The sequence below is a fragment of the Hevea brasiliensis genome, chromosome 17 (genome assembly GCF_030052815.1).
Source record: "Hevea brasiliensis isolate MT/VB/25A 57/8 chromosome 17, ASM3005281v1, whole genome shotgun sequence".
Lineage (NCBI taxonomy): Eukaryota > Viridiplantae > Streptophyta > Magnoliopsida > Malpighiales > Euphorbiaceae > Hevea > Hevea brasiliensis.
This window is the reverse complement of record NC_079509.1, coordinates 226928-249247: the sequence shown is the minus strand read 5'-3', so window position 1 is coordinate 249247 and position 22320 is coordinate 226928. Positions and strand designations below refer to the sequence as shown.

At 41.6% G+C, this 22320-nt stretch overlaps 1 protein-coding gene across 1 annotated transcript; it reads right to left on the bottom strand.

Annotated features, from left to right (window-relative positions):
- Nucleotides 1-553: 553 nt before the first annotated feature.
- LOC131175466 (uncharacterized) lies at nt 554-1120 on the bottom strand. Its single transcript, XM_058139855.1, has one exon. It carries the CDS (start codon nt 1118-1120, stop codon nt 554-556), a length of 567 nt encoding a protein of 188 aa, XP_057995838.1.
- Nucleotides 1121-22320: the final 21200 nt, after the last annotated feature.

The window sequence follows — 22320 nt, the reverse complement described above, 5'->3', positions numbered from 1 at the left end:
CTTGGTCTAGATTGAATAAGAGATTATCTTCATTTATAGTGATCTCAGGATTCTTAGTTTGAGCATTGAGCATGGTAATTTCTACAGGAATAAAAGCCTCTAAGCAATATGCTAAAGAGAATGGTGTCTCCCTAGTTGCCAATCTGGGAGTAGTTTGGTATGCCCATAAAACATGTGGTAACTCATTTGGCCACCTTCACTTAGCTTTGTCCAGCCTTCGTTTCAAGCCATTCAAAATGGTATGATTAGTGACTTCTGTCATTCCATTAGTTTGAGGATGGTAAATGGAAGCAAATCGGAGGTTAATGCCCCACTCTGAGCAGAAAGATCTAAACTTGCAGCTTCCAAACTGAGTGCCATTATTAGTGATAATTACTTTAGGAAAACCAAATATGTAAAAAATATTTTGTCTGACAAAGGTGATCGCATTATCAGCAGTGATCCGCTGCGAGACTTCTGCCTCAGCCTACTTAGTAAAATGACTAATGGCCACAATGACATACTTTCTAGATCCTGAAGCCTTAGGAAATGGACCTATGATATCAATTCCCCACTAATAAAATGGCCATGGACTCCTAATGGCCGATAACTTTTCTACTAAAGCTTGAGGGATAAAGTTATACTCCTGGCTTTTTTTGCATTTCCGAACCAATTCCTTGGCATCATCCATTGCTGAAGGCCAAAAATACCCTTGCCTAAGAACCTTATTAGCAATGGTCTGAGCACCTTCATGACTACCACACAGACCTTTATGAATATCAATCAAGATCGCCATCCCTTCCTCAAGAGTGATGCATTTCAACCATGGTCGCAAAAAGGACCTTCTGTAAAGCCATCCATCTAGGACATTGTAACCAAAAGACTTTTTCACTATCTTTTTTGCTTCAAGAGGATCATCAGGAAATACCCCATTGTCCAGATAATAAAAAATCGGGGTCATCCAAGTGGAACCAATATCACTTGTTAGTGCCTCCTCTTGATCAATAGTTGGGATAGTAATCTCTTCTAAGGGTATAGGTTGGGTTAAGTGTTGCTCACTGCTAATGTCACGACCCAAGGATGGGGTTGGGATGTGCTCGTTCAACCAGCTACGCACTGGAGTGGACTTCATGTCCCACATCGGAAATGGGAAAGAAAGATTTGGGCCATATATGTGGGAACCTTTCTCACCTGGTTAGCGCGCTTTTGGGAATGAAACCTCCTAAGGGACAAATCTGTGAGGCCCACGGGCCAAAGCGAACAATACTAACTGGAGATGGATTGGGCTGCTACAATTTAGTATCAGAGTTGGACTCCCTCTAGTACGGTGCGTGGTGTGAGGATGCACCAGGCAGAAGCTGGTGGGCTTATCATGACCCAAGGATGGGGTTGGGATGTGCTCGTTCAACTAGCTACGCACTGGAGTGGACTTCGTGTCCCACATCAGAAATGGGAAAGAAAGATTTGGGCCATATATGTGGGAGCCTTTCTCACCTGGTTAGTGCACTTTTGGGAATGAAACCTCCCAAGGGACATATTCGTGAGGCCCACGGGCTAAAGCAAATAATACTAACTGGAGATGGATCGGGCTGCTACAGCTAACTTGGCTAATGCATTAGATTTATTATTTTTCGATATCAAAATTTATAGGATGGTCACCTCTCTAGAATTAGATTGGATCTCCAGCATATATCTTTGAATTCTTGTTTTGTACTTTGCTAAGTTTGAGTCATTGACTTGAAAATTATCCCGACCTTGATTAAGAACCAATTGTGAGTTGCAAAAAATAGTAACATTTGGGATTCTTAACTCCTTCATAATCTGAAGTGCCATTAGGAATGCTTCATATTCTGCCACATTATTGGTGGCCTAAAAAGCTAACCGAGCTGCATAACGAAGCTTGATGTGACAAGGTCCTTCTAACACAATTTCGATCCTAGCTCCTATTGATCCTATAGCTCCATTGACCCAAACCTTCCATTCTTCCCTCTCTTCCTTTTTCTTCTGCACTAATGGTGTTATTTCTGCTACAAAATCTGTTAGTGCCTAAGCTTTGAGTGCTATTCTGGGAACATATCTGATGTTGTGTGCACCTAATATTTCTGACGATGTTGCTAAGTGACTCGATGTCTTTGGGTGATGTAATATATTCCTCAAAGGATAATTGGTTCGAACTTCAATAGTGGGTGACTCAAAGTATGGTCTCAACTTTGTTGCTACCGATAATACTATAAAAGTAAGCTTTTCCAATGCTAAATAGTTGAGCTCGGCCGCTTTTAACACCTGACTGATATAATATATTAGCCTCTGCTCACTACCTTTTTCCTGAATTAGAACCAAACTAATCATTTCTTGAGTGACTACAAGATACAAAAACAAGACTTCCCCTGGCTTGGGCAAGTCAAGAAAAGTTAGGTTAGTGACAAAATTTTTTAACTCATCAAAAAATATCTGGCAGTCGTCACCCCATTTAAAAAGTATCCATGCTTTTAGAACTTGATAAAAAGGTAGACATTTCCTAACCAAACAAGACATTAACCTACCACAAAGCTGTTACGTGGGCCTACTTTGTTCAATATGTCAAAAGCTTCTGCGATGTCTATTGCATGATCATCCATCCTTTTACTCTTAATAATCATATCATCTATATACACTTCAATTGTCTTTCTAATCAATCCTTCAAACATTTTCTTTACCAAACACTGATAGGTTGCTCCTATATTTTTTAATCTGAATGGCATAACATTATAGTAATACACCCTTGAGTCAATAATAAAAGCAGTCTTTTCTTTATCATCTGGATCCATCTTAATTTGGTGATACCCTAAAATAATGTCGATTAAGGAGCATATAGCATGTCCTGTGGTTGAATCTACCAATTGATCTATTATAGGCAAAGGATAATGATCCTTGGGAAAAGCTCGATTGAGGTTAATAAAATCAACACACATTCCCCACTTGGCATTAGACTTCTTAACCAATACCACATTAGCTACCCAAGTGGGATACTTAACTTCCTTGATCAATTTGGTCTTCAACAACTTATTTACTTCATCTCTGACCACTTATTACCTATCTTGGGTGATCTGTCATTTCTTTTGTTAAATTAGCTTGAAGGTCGGATCCACGTTCAAATTAAGCATCATAACAGAGGGACTGACTCCCCTTAATTACTCTGAACTCCAAGCATGTAACACCCCTATTTGTATAGCTTGGTATATTTCACTATTCCGGTGACCAGAGTCAGTCCGGATAATGAAGGGGATTAGAATCACATCTAAGATAACTAGATAAGCCATAAACCCAAATAATTAGTAATTGTCAATTAGTTAAGTATAAATAAGAAAAACAGAACATAAGAAGTTAAACGAGCCGAGAGTCACAGCGATGGGTGACCTTCTCGGGAAGGACTGCGAAGTCAATTTAAACTCAAATTTCGAACCGTAAAATGTGACGTCGCAATCCTTAAGACTATTGCAAACACAGTGGAAAAGAGAAAACCACAAAAAAGAATTGTTAAGCCAGTCAAATAATTAGGTCAGGGATCCAGAAGAAATATTGAATTATTTTCAAACCGGGTCGAACCGGCGAGGGGCAATTTGGTCAATTGACCTTAGAGTGACTCTGACCTAATCATCACAAATAAAATCGAAGAAAAGAAAATTTCAGAATCAGGAATTAAATTAAAAAACTAATAGAAAAATAAATAAAAAAAGAAAAAAAAAGTAAAAAGTGATGACATCATGCATGACCTCATGCATGATGTAATAAATATTATAATTAAAATTTAATTAATTTAATTTATGGTCTTCCTAAAGAATAAATTCATAAAAGAAAAAGACAAGAAAAAAAAAGACTTCATGTTCTTCAAAAACGTGAACCATCTCTCTTTCTCACCCTCTCCCTCACCAAACTCCATTAAAGCTCATTTTAAGCTTGAAGAAACCCTAATTCCCACCATAGAAACCCTACTCTCCATGACTAAATCTTATAGCTAGACCTTAATAAGGAGATTGACAACAAAAATAAAAAATAAAGAAGAAGTTTTGAGAGGTGAAAAAATTATGCATTCAAGGTTACTAGTTAAATATGGAATTTATAGTTTAATTATTGTATTTATAGTTTAAGGAACCTAGATTTAATTTAAAATGAAAAGAAAATACTTGTTGAGGGACTATATAAAATTTTGGCCAGCTAGGGTTTGGTTGGATAAAGTATGAATTTGTTTGAGCTAAACATGTTAAAAAGCTTAATTGAGTTAAGGAAGCATGTTTATAGGTGTTTAATTAGTCAAATGCAACAAATGGCATGAACTAGGGTTTTGGAAGGCAAAAATATGAGAATTGGTCAAATGGTGTGTTTGACCTTGTTTGAGATGAAAAATGGTCATTTGTGACCAATTGAGATGTGTTGGAATTGTTAGAAGTGATTTTAAATTCGGATTGAAAATGGCCATACTGCAGGCAGCAGGACCAAGGTCCCTTTCAGGGAACAAAACTGAAAATTTACAAGTCCAATTGGTATGAGACCAATTAGGAATGAAAATAGACATAAAATGACACAATTTTGATTGAGGAATCATGCCCAAAAAGTGATCAAAACCTAGTGAACAAATTGACCAAATCCAGATTTTTGCATTCTAACCTGTATAAAAATGACTAAATGAACAGTATTTGTTCATTTGGCCATAACTTGGGCTAGGTAGGTCTAACTGACCTGAAATTTTACCAGTGGGTAGCTGAGATATACAAACCCAAATTATGCCCTTAACCAAGTCATTTGGCTACCCAAATTTGGTAACCTAAAACTGCCAGGACCAATTGGGTGCCCAGAAATCCGGGTTAAGTCCAATCCGGCAGCCATGATTCAAATGGCTATAACTTGAGCTAAAAAAATCCAAATGGAGTGATTCATAAAGGAGAATAAATTTAAGACAATATGAAACATTTTCTATGAAGAAAGTTTTGTCAAATTCTAACAGAAAAATGACCATTGGAATAGTGCAACATAAGATACCAAAACTGAAAATTTACAAATTTGCTTAAAAGACTTGGAATTTGAATAAACAATTAAAACCAACAAGTTTAGTTACCAAAATGTGGTATGTGAGTGAAGTTAGAATTTCCATACCTATTAAGCCTTAGAAAGTCAACAAATTGACTTGAATAGTATAATGAATAGTAACCCTGAAACACAAATTTTAAAGAACGTCAAGTTTAACACATTAAAGCTAGGTAAAAGTGAAATTAAATTTATTTTTGGATTTATGCTAAGTTATGATACCAAAACACTGTGAAACTGTGTGTTTCAGTGGAAAAGAATATCGGAAAGGAACCCGAGGTGTCGAGTCAAGGACAAAAGGCGACTCATATAAGGTTTGTGCACAACGTATAATTTCTGTAAATTATCTTCTACATATTGTTTTGAATAATTTGAAATATTGAATTGTGACATTATTATGATGAAGTATTTATGATACTTTTGATTTAAATTATTGGAAGTTATTTTTGTATATTTGAGATGGCATAAATGTTTAGTAAATTGTTAAGATAAGTTTTGAAACCACAGTGTCATAACCATATATTTGAACACCTCACTAGCATGACTAGTGGGGGTAATCAGTTTCGAATTTTGATTCCTTCTCTGGCTATTGAGATTATATTTGTTTCGAATGGCATGATATAACTGTGGGTTTTACGAAATGTATTTTGATACTTCGAAATGAAATTGTTTGAATTAAAATCTCATAATTCATGTTTTGTATTTAATTCTCATGTTCAGTCCAATTTTTGAATAAATACGATTTACATTCTGTATAAAGATTATTTTTAGTATGTTATGCCCTACTGAGTCCTAGTACTCAGCGATGGCTGTTATTGCTGTCGCAGATATAGAGACTAGAGGAGAAGCAGATTGAGTTGCTGAGGATTGAGAAGCTACTTGCCTAGAAGCTATCGGGTATAATTTATACCCTGACTGTAAAAATTTATTTTGATGTGTGTAATGTATGTAAAGGTATGGACATGTAAAATTGATCGTGAGCAGTTTGTACAAAGTTTGTAATAAATTTTAGTTGGATTTTTCCTAATGTAAATTTTTAGTATGATGTATATAAGTTATTTTACATTTAATTACATATGAATGCAAGTATTTTATTTTAATTTGAACAAAAGTAATTAGTAATATTGTGGATGGTATTTGAATTAGATATTGTGGATTTGAATTTTTGGAAGTTGATAAATGATGTTGAAATTGATTGGGATGATTGTGAATTTGAAGAAGTTTGTCGACACCATATTTTGGCCGATCCCCAAAATCAATAGAACTTTGAAACTGACCTCAGTACTAAGTCTCCTTTTGACATCTAATCACATTTCCGATCTCTCTTTGATAGACAGTCACATATCCGATCTCTCTTTGATAGACAGTCACATTTCCGATCTCTCCTCATAAAGAATTGAATCAATGCTAAGTCCTCACATCAGTCAAAGCCTTACCAGTCTATTAAATCGCTCACCGATCTCTCAAACCCATTGTCGAATCTTCGGACCAGACAAGTATATTCCTGATCTCTGTTGACAAACGAAATGAACTGACGCTAGATCTTTTCTTACAAGTTTTATTGCCGATCTCCCTTTCAAAAGTTTAAGAGCTAAGGTTTTGGTCCGGTTTAATGAGGATTCCGATCTTAAGTGTTCAAGTCAAATTTCCAATTTTAATCAAGTCCCGTTCAGCATTTCTTCCCTACCGATCTCATGCTCATTGTGTTTTCCGATCTCTCACACTTAGGTTAATAAACATCTTCAGTTATTTCAACATACTCAGACAATCAAGTGTTTAATAATTTAGAAATTTTCCGATCATAACCATTCATCCAACAAAAAGGGGCATTCCACTTCATTTCATTTCAAAAATTTTGTTGCTCATTTTCTCTCTCACCCTCGGCCTCCTCTTCGCTTTCCTCCTCGCCTTCGGGAGCCAGGTCGGCCATCCAAGAGAAGTCCTCATCTGGGTAACGCTTCTGGAGCTCGGCCAAGAGATCCTTGTGAGCGTTCACATAAGCACCGGCTATTCCTGTCACCATCTCTTCATCTTTTGCCTTAAGCTCCTCAGCAAGATAAGCGACACGGCGGCCGTTGGCCCGCGCTGGACTTCTCTAAGAGCATGATCCCTTTCGGCGAACATGAGTCCATTGGCGGCTTATCCTCATAGTACTTCATCTGCCCCTCAATTTGAGATATGTAATCCTGAGCGGATGAGAGTTGGGATCGGAGGGATGCCACTTCTTGACTCTTCTTCTCGACCTCCTTACCCAGGCGGTGCGCCTTTTCCTGGACTATGTGCTGGTTCACCAAGCACTCTACATTCAGACTCATGGATCGGGTTAGGATGTCGTCAAGATTGTCCGGAGACAGTTTGTCCCGATCCTCCCGAAGGCAGATGGAAGACCCCAAAACTTTGGCAAAATCGAGGTTCTCCCGAACAGTCCGGTTGTTCTCCAGGGAGGCAATCAGCACTTGAGCGCCACGAGAAGGGGGCCTCGTAGGAGGTCGAGAATGACCCCCTTCTGTGCTTGGAGCAGCTGGAAGAGGTGGAGGCGGCTCTTCTCGTCGAGGAGGAGATCGGACAGCTTCTGCGATCGGCTGTCCCGAAGGTCGAGGCAGGTCCCCTTGTATCTCCCCAGGTTCATGGCCGGGTGTTTGAAGTAGTGCCGAACGCTTCATCTCCTTTATTTTCCGGGAAATCTCTCTTTCTTTCTTTCGCTTCCTAGAACCTTCACCACCCGCCATACCTGCACAAAAAAGAGGTCAGTGAGATCGCTAAGGTCCAAAGATCTGAGAAATAGAAAATACCGATGCCAACATCAGATTGCGGAAGCCCGCGACTTTCGCCCGTGATCAACTCCATCGTCCAATGATGCAACTCGGCAGTCACCGCATCTAAACAGGAGTACTTTTGAGTGGCAGCTTGATTCTTCAGTTCCATCACTATTAGGCTTTCCTCCTTGTTCAGGGTAATACGCTTCGGAATCAAGGGCCCCTGGTGCCACCAGCTACGGGGGAAGTCCTCGAAGCAGGTCGGATTTTTGCTCCTCAGAATGAAGAAGCGGTTCTTCCAATTCTTCAGGGAGGAGGGCAGGTCGGTGAAGAGCCCACAATGAGGCTTCACCTGAAAGAACCAGTGCTCATCGTCCTTTCGGCGAGTTAGCCTGTGCAGTTCGGCGAACACCTTAGCCGTAGGTCTGATTCCCTTAGCTCGGCACAGGCCTCGGAAGGCTACCAAGATCCGCCACGAGTTAGGGTGAATTTGGGCAATGCACACTCGGTGGAATTTTAGGACCTCCTTGAAGAAGTCGTCCAGAGGGAACCGAAGACCGACCTTTAATTGTTCCTTGTATACCATCACCATGTCATTCTCTTCAAAGAAGTGATCAGCTCGGTGATCGCCGTGACACTAGATAAGTTCATATGAATCGGGCTCAATGTTGTACTCCTGGCTAAACGATTGCAGATCAGATTCTTGTAAGATCGACGGCAACTTGTCCATAGGAAGATTCTCCCTCCCCGAAGAAGGTGCATGCCTTGATGGTGCGATTCGCCCCCGAGCTGGAACGGAGACCCTAGGAGGTTCTGGTTGTGCGCTCGGCCCGACCACCTCTTCTTCATCAGACGACCATGAAACATGGATGGAAGGTGGGCTTGCTGCTCTCTGACCTTTGGCGCCGCTCATTTTTAAGGAAAACAAAGAACTTAAAGCTAAAAGAAGGATTAAAACCCTTACCGGAGCTTGAACGGAGTCGGAAGAGCTTGAAAATCGAGAGAGTTTTGGAATTGCTTGCGAAAGACAAAAAATGGCATAAGTAAGAAACTGGCTAACCCCTACCCCTATTTATACTCGTCCGAGCATTTAATGCTCATGATGTCCCAGGCAATGCATCGGTTAACGGGATTCGCCAGCTGTTCTGACACGTCTCTCAAATTCCATAAAGAGAACGGCTAATTAGAGATCGACATATTAAGATAAATGTTTCGAATTGCGGATCAGTTAAGGGTTGTTCAGTTGGGAACCAGATCGGATAAACACATCAGAGATCGGAAAATAATCAATGCAATAATAATAAGATGATAATTGACTTTTATTTCCAAAAGATCGGATTACATCATTTGGGAGATCTCTAGGGATCGAAATAATAGAGATCGGAAGATGGGAGATCAGCATGAGAGATCGGAATAGGAGCATGGGAGGGATCGGAAGGCAAAAAGGATAAGACAAATCCCAAATAACCGTCGTCAGATTCAGAGCCGAGGTAGTTAAAGCGTGGCAAACGAGATCTCCACCGCACGCCTAAGAATCGCCCGCAATGCTGACAGGTGCCAGGTTATGTCATGACAGTCCTGTACATCCCAATCTCCACCGTTGATTTCACTTGTACGGATGAACCTGGAGCCCTCAGATCAAGAGAGGAGACGACAAGACCAGCGCCTTTCGCTCTTAGCCCTCAGATCGCTCTGGACAAGAGGATTTGAGACCGTCAAATTGAAAGAAGAAAAGGACAAATATTCTGAAGAATAATCTCAGCCGTTCATTTTGGTTCTCTTTAATTCTCAAGCATCCAATCATGTCCTTTAAAATCCAGACCCTCCATCTCCCTCAAAATAAATCCTGACCCTTCATGGGGAGCACCCGATTCCTATAAATACCTGCCTAAAAACTGTTCAGAGGGACGAAAAAAAAAAAAGGAAAGAAGGTTATTATAGTGGAAGAACTCTGAAACTTAATTCAGTTTGTTACTCTGCTATTTTTTTTAGAGTTTTCGTAGAAAAACTTTTGAAACTAGTTTTCCGAAGTGTTTTCTTGCAAAAGGGATTCTTGAATACTGAAATATTTCATTTTCAGTTCGTTCAATATCCTGTGGCACTCCCACTTTCTATCTTTGTTATCCTCTATTTCCATTTATATTGTCTAAGTTCAACTCCATCCAAGCTTGGTTATTTTGACCTGTTTACATTTTAACAAAGAATACTTCATTTCGAGGCAAACCATAGTCCTCCGGCTGCCAACCTGCAATCTTGCTACTTTTGCGATTCTGTAGTTAGTTCAATAGACTCGACTCCCTACAGGTCAGTGTTAATATCGCCATTTTATTAAGTCTAGTTCTCGTTTCACGTATTTCCTTTTGTCTTCTTTCTTATGCCTATTGTTTTCTTTAAGTTCATTTCACGCTAAAAAAAAATACGAAGGAAAGATATGCTCTAGTTTACTCTCGTGCTGGCTAACCCACACTTTTGTTAATCTTTATTATTTCTAAACGCAAGTCATCTAGTCCCGAGTTACGTAGAAGTAGCTAGGCAAAATGTAGGTAACTGTGTTTAAAGTGTCTCTTTAAAAAAAAAAAAAAAGAGGGTCTAAATAACACGTCAGGGAAATAGCAAAATTGAATCACTAGGCTGACATGGAAGGCGACCCGGCATAATGCCATAAGGCGGAATAAAAATCAAAACTCAGATAAGTAAAAGGTACAGATAGGATACTGGTAAAGTAACCTTAGGGGAGGTCAGCAAAATTCAGTCCGGCGTCCCTTATTTAGTCTCAAAGTATTAACGAGTTAAAAGAAATCTTATTTCGACCTCTGGCACCTTTAAATACTAGAACTCTTAAACTTAGAATCCTATGATATATGGTTGTGTCCAAATTTCGAAGAGGTCGGAAGAGAGTCTTTATCCGTTCCTCAAACAAAATTTTTAACAAATAATTTAAAATAAATCGGAGGAGAGTTCTTATCCGGTCTCAATTCAAAATTTTAATGAATACTTAATAGAGATCGGAGGAGAGTTCTTATCCGGTCTCAACTCAAAATTTTAATAAATATTAAATAGAGATCGGAGGAGAGTTCTTATCCGATCTCAACTCAAAATTTTAATAAATATTACATAGAGATCAGAGGAGAGTTCTTATCCGGTCTCAACTCAAAATTTTAATAAATATTGAATAGAGATCGGAGGAGAGTTCTTATCCGGTCTCAACTCAGAATTTTAATAAATATTAAAGAGTTCGGAGAAGAGTTCTTATCCAACTCTTAAATTAAATTTTAATAAAATATTTCTTTCAAATAAAATTAACATACAACAGCAACTCACTAAGGTTATCTCATTTACTTATGTATCTGGGTAATTCAAATTTAGTGAAAAATCAAATGTTCCTTTAGTTAAAAGGATTAACATGTCCATTCAAGCCCTCCTAACTAATGCAAAGTTAAATCTACTTACCCTTATTAAGGGACGAGGTGGGGTGCCTAACACCTTCCCCACCCGTTTACGGACCCCGAACCTAGAATCTCTATCTTGAAGTGGTTTCATTTCAGTTTATTTTCACAAATGGTTTTCTTTAATTTCCCTCAAAATTAAAGTGGCGACTGCTCACTCTTTCCCACTTCGGTGAGGGTTCGTTCAGGCGACCGCAAAATTCCTTGCAACAGCTTGGCGACTCCGCTGGGGACATAGTATCCGAATTTAACCCCGGTCTAGAGGTCTAAAAAGTAGATTTAATTTTTCAATCAAATTATAGTTAGGTGGGCTCACCCGGCGATAGTTTACGTGTTAATTTTTGTTTATTCCTACTAACTGTTCCGCTTGTTTTGCTTGTTTTATCCTCCTACAGTGCTCTTCGTTTTGAAAAAAAAAAAGGGAAAAAGGAGAAAATGGAAAGAATAAAATCCCCCTGAATTGGGAAGAGGTAAAGGTGTCCCTTCACACACTGAACACTCACACGATGTCCTCACACACTTCGGTCCTATACCCAGTCTTTCTTACCCTTTTAGGAAAGTAGGAGGGGGTCATGTAGCGGTACCCGTGGGTTTTACCCCGTTAGTATCCGTGAAGACTTCTGCTCAGATTGAAACTCGTTCTATCCACTGTGATACTCGTGAAATTTTCCCGATAACATCATGGTTATAGAACGGGGCTCTCTTATTCTGATGGGGCAATTTGGGAACCTGTGGCTTTTAGAAAATTAGACCTTGAGCTAAACTATCACAATAGCTGAAAGCCGTAGCAAGCTACCCTATAAGATAGAACTATCCAATTAGGTAGCACTCATTCGGTATCTGGAGTCTCCCTATGCTAGGACAAAAGGGGCATACTTACTCTTACCCTGTTCTGCTTTAATTTCCTTTTGTTCGTTTTTGTGAGGGTAATTTTGAATTCTACTGAAACACCTACACATTGTCCTACTTTGATAAATGTGTATGTGTCACCCTGCCAACAGTATGATTCAAAACTACCCAAATTTATCTTGCTAATGAGTTTTTCCGCAGGCATCATCAAACCAAGAATCTGTGAAAAAGATAAGGCATCATTTTTATCATGGCATCCTCGAGTCAGTTGGCAGAAGAAGTTCAGAATGCTAAACTTTGGTCCAAATCAACTCATACCCCAGTACCCTCGCAAAATAATGTTTCCAAGACACATGCTAGCTTACTACCCTCATGGGATCTGAATAAAATTGAGGTCAGAATGAACAGCCTCAAGGGTCTGTCTAATGGTTGGAGGTCGCTTCCCGATCAGGTCAAGGCACGATTTGAAAAGAAATACGGAAAAATTGCCACCCTAATGCGAGTCAAGGTCCAAATCCCGGCATTAAAGGCCATGCTGTCAGTTTGGAATCCAAAGTACGGGGTATTCTCTTTCAATGACATTGATACAGTTCCCACTATGGAAGAATATCATGCATTTCTAGAGATTCCTTACTCAACACAGAATCGGATCTACCTACACCTTGAGCATAGGCAGACCTGGAAGCGATTAACACATTTGTTGGGTATTCCTTCGGAGGAGGCAAAGTCAAAAGAAACAGTCAAAGGGAACACGCATGGATGGTATTGGACCTACCTCGAGAAGCGGTTAGATCAATGCCTCCAAGAGAAACAGTGGGATCAAGCTTCAGTAGCACTCGCTTTGGGAATCTATGGCCTAATTTTGTTCCCAGGACCATTAGGAATCATAACCTGCAGCACGGTGGAAGTATTCTGGGCGGTAGAAAGGCAGGGGGTCAATCCGATACCGGCAATTCTTGCGGAGACCTTATTAACCCTTACCTACTGCAGACAACAGGGTAAAGGGTCCATCAAGTGTTGTTCTCAATTGTTATATCTCTGGATTATCAGTCACATATGCCCTGTGGAGACAAAGGGATTGACTTGGTACCTTGACCAGCCTCCCATCGAGAAGATGACCCGGTTAGTAATCAGTCTGAAGAATGAACAGCAGTGGCGGGAACAGATTTTGAGTTTCAATGGCCATGATTATTGTTGGAGGAAGCTGAGGGTGTCAGGTCAATCCGTTTTGATCAACACGAGAGGTAATCAGTCGGTGTCCCTAATCGGAGTAACCGGATACACAAGTTACACTCCGGCATTGGTAATGAGGCAGTTTGGCTCAACACAGTCCAGAATTGACATTGAAGAATATCACCAAGGTCATCTCTACCATGAGCTCAAGGAAGAGGAAGGGTTGAAAATGGCTTGCAGATCCTGGGAAAACATCTCTTTGATGGAAAGGTCGCCTAAAGGTCCAAGTGCCACACGCGATTATCTTGAATGGAGGGCTGGCAGGGACCGATAATACTCAACTGTAGAATTCGAAGACAGCGACCCTCGTCAGAACGTCCTATTAGAAGAAGCTGATAGCCATTTGATAAACTCACTACAAAAGGCAAACACCAAAAACTCGCAACTGCAAGAACAAATAAAACAGTTGGAGGACAAACAGCAGATTCTCAAGAGGAAAGTAAGAAGGCTCAGGGAAGAGGCAAGGGCCGAAAAGATGGGTTTTGAAGAGCAAGAGATACGGTGGGAAAAGGAAAAAAACTCTCTCCACGCTGTAATGAAAGAAGTAGAAGCACAGAATAATAAGCTTTAGGAAAAAACGAAATACCAAGAGATACTCGTTGAAGAGTATAAACAGGAAAACAAAAAGAAGAAGCTCGAATTAAAAGAACAGGCACTACTCATCAACGATATCTTGAAAGAATGTGCTAAGGAAAGGAAGGAGAAAGAAAGACAAGCTGCTCTCTATCAAGAGCTGAAAGAGAATGTTGACCAGCTGGAGAGAACGATAGCACAGGGAAAGCAAGAACTCCTACCTGAATCCGAGTATGCTCTGAAAGCATTCGACCCTACTAAACAAGAAGAAAGGTTATATGAGTATCTCAGAAAATGTCATCTTATTATAAAAAACCTCCCAGAGCCTAGGCCAATGTAAAGAATACGGTGTACAAATTATTCAGTTAATGAAATGATTTTTGGACCATTGTTTAGCAATTTTGTGAATGAATAATATGACTCCCGTAGGAACTCCCTCGCTAGGGTTATATGAAAAATTGAATGCGCTATATGGACAGGTATCATAAACGCGCATTCAATCCAGTCATTCACAGTCAGACTATCGAACGATGCCATGATAAAGTTGATGCAATTATCCTTTCGCAGATTTCATTCTGGGTCCCAAATGCCACTATACCCTTCGTCCAGACCAGGACTTTTAGTTTTTTCTTTACAAAATTCAAAATTCATTAAAAATCCTTTTTTCGACATTCTACAGGAAATCAACATTGCTTCAAACAAGGCAAGTCTGACCAAGCACACGGTTCAACCCAAGAGAGTGTACTTAACAAGATCCCGGACAAAGAAGATAATGGAAGACCAGGAACAAGTACAGAACCTACAAGGGCAAGTATCTGAACTTAAAGACCAGGTCTCAGAACTTATGAGGTTAATGAGGGAAATGTCCCAAAATAAACCTACCTCAGAACCTAGCTTACCACTACCTCCTCCACCACCTACAACGATGGATCCCCATCAAGCTACAACTTCTTTCACCTTTCAATCACCTATCCCAGACCCGACAATCACTGTCAATCCGGTCGCCATGAATAATGACCGGCCTTTCTCTTATTACCCGGCTGTCTCAAATGCCGAGCCTCACCCTTCAATCCTAATCCCTCCAGTTTACTCCACCCCTCAGCTCCCGGCCGGGGGAGCATATCATGCAGTGGGAGGGGAAAATAAGACAAAAGAAAGCGAGAAATTATCTACTCTAGAGGAGAGATTAAGGGCAATCGAAGGACTGAATATGTATGGTTCAGTCGATGTAGCATCGCTTAGATTGGTTCCAGATGTGGTTGTGCCACCCAAGTTCAAGGTCCCTGATTTCGACAAGTACACAGGGAATTCAGATCCTCGCATTCACTTGGCCACCTATATTGCCAAGATGTCTGCTCTGACAGAGGATGACAAACTGCTGGTCCACTTCTTTCATGAGAGCCTCTCCGGGGCAGCTTTGAGGTGGTGTATTCAGTTGGACAGGAGCAAAATGCGCTCCTGGAAGGATTTAGCTGATGCCTTCTTAAAGCAGTACAAATTTAACTGCGATGTAGCCCCCACAAGGAGGGATCTTCAAAACCTGGTGCAGAGGGACAGGGAAAGCTTCAAGGAGTATGCCCAGAGATGGAGAGAAAAGGCGGCAGAAGTACACCCTCCGTGGATCGACAATGAGTCAGGTTTCTCTGTTCATTGAAACGTTGAAAGCCCCCTATTTCAATTTGATGATTGGGAACACTTCCAACAGCTTCTCTGACATCATACAGGCCGGTGAAAGAATAGAGGCCAATCTAAGAATGGGACGGTTGCAGGAGTTGGCTGAGAACCCTGCGAAAAAGACTGCCAGCTTTGGCAAGAAGAAGGAGGGTGATGTGCATTCTGTCACCCGTCAAAACAATTATTCCCCATTCCCTCAAAACAATTATCGGCCATATCCTCCCCCTCATGGCCAAACAGTTGCAAACATTCCACCTCCTTTCCCAAACTATCCACACCCACGCTCACAATATCCCCCGCCTACAAATTACCAACCCAGACCTCCTCCTTCTGCTCAACCAAGACCACCACAAAACAACCCAAGGCCCCCAAGAAACCTTGATCCACCTCTTCCCCTCCCGCTCAGTGAAATATACCGATACCTTGTCGGTATCAACCAAATTGTACCAGTCCCCCTAGACCCAATTCAGCCTCTATATCCTAGGTGGTATGATGCCACCGCCCGTTGTGAGTATCATGGGGGGGCACAAGGGCACTCAACTGATAACTGCGGAGCAGTCAGAGGAAGAGTGCACGCTTTAATCCGGAATGGATGGCTTAAAATTGAGGGAAATGGTTCCCTCCCCAATGTTACCTCAAACCCACTGCCTAACCATAATGCGGGCAGTGGTGTAAATATGATAGAGTCTGATGGAGAAGGATCAACACTGGAAGTGGGCAAGCTGGTTCCTTACTTTAAAGAAATCTATGCTGTGGCAATGAGGGAAGGCTACCTTTGCCCTCAGGTAACGGGATTAGAAGAAGGTACGGGGTGTCCTTATCATGGAGAGGCAGCTGATCATGAGCTGCGGGGCTGTGAGGGATTCAGGCAAGAGGTTCAGAACTTGTTGTCTCTCAAGGTTTTGAGATGCTAGACAAGGTCGAAGATGGAAGAGGGAGTGAACACAACTAGATATGGCCAGAATGCTTCTACCTCTAAACCCAGAATCACCTTCTCACCCCCAGTAGCCTCGCCGCCAGTAACGGTTATCCGAGCCCCATCTCAGCTCCCCATTACCAACACCCATGCCATACCTTGGAACTACAATTTCCAAGTCTTCACCCAAGGAGCGTCAAACAGTACACCAGCTCCTAGCCTTGCTTCACCCCCGGCACCTCCTAAGCCGTGTTTCACTCCTCATGAACACTTTCAGATGACTTATGCAGGACCTACCACCAGAGCTACTCCCCAGGATAATCCTCAACCTGTCCCTACCACAAAATCTTCCTCGCATGAGCAAGAAGTTGAGTTTATAACTCGAAGTGGGAGGTGTTACGTGAACAAAGAAAAAGAAAAGAGAAAAGGGAAAGTAAAGGTGGGAGAGCCATTGAAGAATGCAGAAGAGGAGGTTGAGAAGACAGAGGAAGTAGAGCCTGCTGAGCATAAAGAAGAGGAGGAACTGCTACTCCAAATAATGAAACAGAGCGAGTATGATGTGGTGGAGCAGTTGAGAAAAACACCTGCCCGAATTTCGCTGTTATCGCTAATCTTGAGTTCGGAAGTGCACCGACAAGCCTTGCAGAGAATTCTGGATCAGGCCTTTGTAAACCCCGACATTACTCCGGGACAGTTTGAGAAGATAGTAGGACAAATCCAGGCATCCGGTTTTGTTACTTTCTCGGAGGACGAGATAGACCCTGCGGGTTTAAGGCACACTAAAGCTCTGCATGTAACAGTGAAGTATAAGGGTTGTATAATAGCCAAGGTACTTATTGATAACGGGTCAGCTCTTAATGTACTGCCTAATACCACCTTGGCCAGGCTGCCGGTTGACCAATCTGATATACGTCAGAGTGCTATGGTGGTGAGAGCCTTCGACGGTACAAGGAGAGAAGTGCTGGGAGACATTGACTTGCCAATCCAAGTCGGTGCATGTACTTTCAACGTCACGTTTCAGGTGATGAACATTGAGCCGGCCTACACTATGTTGTTGGGGAGGCCTTGGATCCATTCTGCGAACGTTGTTCCTTCAACTTTGCACCAAAAGATCAAATATATTATGGACGGCAAAATCATCACAGTGAAAGGAGAGGAGGCCTTGCTAGTCACCAAGCCACAATCACTCCCTTATGTGGAAGCGGCCGAGGAGTCGTTGGAAAGTTCTTTCCAGGCCCTTGAGTTACAAGACACCGGAAATGATAAGGCTATGGCTATGGTGGCCAAAGTGATGTCAAAGAATGGATATCAGGAGGGCAAAGGCTTGGGCACCGCATTGCAAGGGATCGTTGAACCTATACCGGCTATTCAGAAGATAGGTCGCTGTGGTTTGGGTTATGAGGAAGATGCCCTTATGGATGGACGGTTCTGGATGAGGAAAACACTTCGGGATCAGAGATTCGATCAGAAAATGGGAAAGATGAAAGTAGTCCCGAGAATCACAGAAGTCTTCACTAAACCGGTCATTGAAAATCCGGCAGAGATGGAAGAATCACCTGATGAACCATCCATCGATGTCATCTACCTGGATTCCCTGTATGAGGCTCTGGTCTCACCAATAGCTGAGGGGCAAGAACTAGACAACTGGACGGCAGAAGACATCCCTGTACTCAATTTCGAGTAAAGTACCTTTGGTTATCTACACTTGATCATTTTGTCCATGGTGACAAGTGTAATACTGTAAATGGACCTTTTTCTTATGGCATAAATATTAATGAATTAATAGCGCAATTTAAATCCAATTCTTTCCTTTTGAATTTCATCCTTATAATATGTTCCATTTTTATTCATTCAGGACCATTCATCAATTAACACCTAATAATCCAATATACTCAGAAATTCCTCTGGTTAATTTTGAAATCCCCATAACTGCCATTACTTCAAGTGATTCTGAGGAAGATCTTACAGAAGAAAGCAATGAAAAGGATGAACCCTCCCTAGTGCCTTGTGGAGACGAAACGCACACCATAAACTTAGGGACAGAGGAAGTAAAAAGGGAACTTAAGGTAGTGGAGAGTGAAGAATTGGGAGATATGATCAGTCTGCTTAAAGAATTCCTCGACGTATTTTCCTGGAGCTATGATGATATGGTGGGTTTGGACCCTCAGATAGTGACACATAAAATTCCCCTAATTCCGGGGACAATTCCGGTAAAGCAGAAGTTAAGAAGAATGAACCCCGACACACTACTCAAAGTTTGGGATGAAGTCAAGAAACAGTATGACGCTGGGTTCTTGGAAGTGGTCAAATACCCCCAATGGGTGGCTAATGTCGTCCTGGTAATGAAGAAGGACGGGAGAGTCAGGGTGTGCGTTGACTACAGGGACCTTAATAAAGCAAGTCTAAAAGATGATTTCCCTCTCCCCCACATTGATGTGTTAGTAGACAATGCTGCGGGATTGGGCAGGTGCTCATGCATTGATGGGGCATCTGGGTACAATCAGATCCCGATGGATGAGGAAGACAAGGATAAGACTGCTTTCATCACTCAATGGGGAGTGTTTTGCTATCGGGTCATGCCTTTCGGGTTGAAGAATGCTGGTGCTACCTACCAGCGCGCAATGGTCACATTATTCCACGATATGATGCATAAAGAGGTGGAAGTGTATGTGGATGATATGATCATTAAATCCAGAGGAAAAGAAAGCCACGTACAGGTGATGAGGAGGGTATTCGAGAGACTCAGAAGATACCAGTTGAAACTGAACCTTGCCAAATGCATATTCGGAGCTAGATCGGGAAAGTTGTTGGGATTCATAGTAAGCGAGAGGGGAATAGAGGTTGATCCAGACAAGGTTCGAGCTATTCAAGAAATGCCATCCCCAAAAACAGAAAGGGAGGTGCGCAGTTTCTTGGGAAAGTTGAACTACATTTCAAGATTTATTTCTAATCTCACTGCCAAAGCTGAGCCTATTTTCAAACTACTCCGGAAGAATAATTCCACTCAGTGGGTTCAGTTTGCCAGGAGGCTTTTGAGAAAATTAAGCAATACTTGACCAGCCCACCAGTATTGGTTCCACCCGTGGCAGGAAGGCCTCTTATCCTGTATATGGCGGTCCAACAGAACTCGATGGGGTGCGTTTTGGGACAACATGATGATACCGGCCGAAAGGAGAGGGCTATTTATTACTTGAGCAAAAAGTTCAATGATTGTGAGTCAAGGTACTCTTTCTTAGAAAAGACTTGCTGCACATTAGCCTGGACAGCGAATCGCCTCAAGCACTACATGCTGAATCACAAGACATGGCTCATCTCCAGGATGGATCCTTTCAAATATGTATTCGAAAGCCCATTCGTGCCAGGTAGGATAGCCAAGTGGCACCCAATATGACATAGTCTATATGACCCGGAAGGCAGTGAAAGGTAGCGTGATCGCTGACCTCCTAGCAGAAAATCCTATCCAGGATTATGAAGCTCTGGATTTTGAGTTCCCTGATGAGCATATTAATGAAGTAGATCACAAGAAGAGGGGCCACCGATGTATGGGAAATGTATTTGACTGAGTATCAATTTGTCCGGTAATGGAATTGGAGCTGTATTGATATCCCCAGATGGAAAGCACTTCCCGATAGCCATTAAGTTGAGATTTGACTGCACCAACAATGTCGCAGAATATGAAGCTTGTGTGAGGGGTCTACAGGCTGCAATCAAAATAAAGATCAGGAAGTTGGAGGTATATGGAGACTCAGCCCTGATTATATACCAAGTCAAGGGAGAATGGCAAACCAAGGATCCCAAGCTAATCCCATATCAGAAGTACTTACTGGAGCTGATTAAGAAATTCGAAGAGATCTCTTTCACCCACCTTAGTAGAGACAAGAATCAATTTGCTGATGCTTTAGCTACTCTAGCCGTCATGGCTCAAATCGAAGAAGGGCAGATGGCTCAGATATTGAAGATTAAGGCAAGGAATGAGCCAACTTATTGTTTCATGATAGAGGAAGAACCCGACGGTAAAACTTGGTATCATGACATCCTGGTCTACTGCAGAACCGGAGAATTCCCCTCAGGGGCAAACCGAAACGAAAAGAGGATGCTTCGAAGATTAGCATTGGGATACTTCCCCAGTGGTAAAACCCTATACAAGAGAGGGTCTAACGGTGAATTGTTGAGATGTGTGGATGCAAAAGAGGCGAAGAAAATCCTTTTTGAGACTCATGAGGGAAATTGTGCAACCCATGCCAATGGACACATGATGGCTAAGCAAATCATGCGACGGGGATATTTTTGGATCACAATGGAAAAAGATTGCATCGAGTATTTCCGGAAGTGCCATAAGTGTCAGATCTATGCCGATCCGATAAATGTGCCACCTCACAAGTTGTTCAACCTCGTCTCGCCATGGCCTTTCGCAATGTGGGGCATCGATGTGATCGGTCCCATCAACCCTAAGGCATCCAATGGGCACAGATTTATCCTAGTAGCAATCGACTATTTTTCTTAGTGGGTCGAAGCCACATCATACGCCCATATCACGCAGAATACGTTTCTCAAATTCTTCAGAAGCAACATCATCTGCCGGCATGGTCTCCCCAATGAAATCGTCACTGACAACGCTAAGAATCTCAATGGCCCAAATATTTAGAAATTGTGTGATCAATACAAAATTCGACACCTCAATTCCTCCCCATATCGTCCTCAGATGAATGGAGCGGTGGAAGCCGCGAACAAAAATCTCAAGAGGATAATCCGGAAAATGACAGTCACATATAGGGATTGGCATGATATGCTTCCCTATGCTCTTCACGCATACCGGACTTCTGTAAGAACCTCAACCGGGGCAACTCCATACTCACTGGTTTACGGGATGGAAGCAGTATCACCTATTGAAGTTGAAATTCCTTCCCTAAGGATTCTGAAGGAATCAGGGATTGATGAGTCAGAATGGATCCAGTCAAGGTTGGATCAGTTAAACTTGCTAGATGAGAAAAGGTTAGCAGCAGCATGTCATGGGCAGTTATACCAGATGAGGATGGCTAGGGCATTTGATAAAAGAGTTCGCCCACGCGAATTCCAACCCGGGGACCTAGTTCTGAAGAAAGTACTGCCGAATCAAAATGATCCCCGGGGCAAATGGTCACCAACCCACGAGAGACCCTATGTGGTTAAAAAGGCATTTTCTGGAGGAGCCCTGATCTTAACCCACATGGACGGTGAAGAGTTTCCGAGACCTGTGAATGCTGACACCGTCAAGAAATACTATGCCTAAAAAAAAAAAAAAAAAAAAGGGGTAGGAGCGAAAACCCGAAAGGGGGCTCCTAGCAAAATGTGTGAAAGAAGGCGAAAACCCCGAAGGGGCACTTTTTGTAAAATGAGTGAAGGATGAAAACCCGAAAGGGCGTCTTGAAAGAGCGCGCAAAAAAAAAAAAAAAAAAAAAAAAAAACTAGGGGTGAAAACCCAAAAGGGCATCCCGAGAACAAAAAGGGAGAGATAAGGAATGGGGGGGCATGAAACCAGGATGAAGAGGAAAATGTCACGGCATGAGGCTTCAGAGAACTTGAAATAATGGTAGTTAAGAGATTTGAAAATCAGCCATAGGGAATATGTGAGAGCTTTCCTTGTACCTTTCTTCTTTGAAACTTCTTCTTTGTTTTTACTAAACCGTAATAAAATCACACTTCATTCCCCATGTTTCTATCTTTCCCTTATATTTATCTTTCTGCAATCTCGTTATTTAATGCACTATTTAAATCAGTTAAAATTTTTGCCATAAGATTAAGATTTGACAATTGATAACCTCACGTACTTTACTATGAGATTTGCAGGGAATGA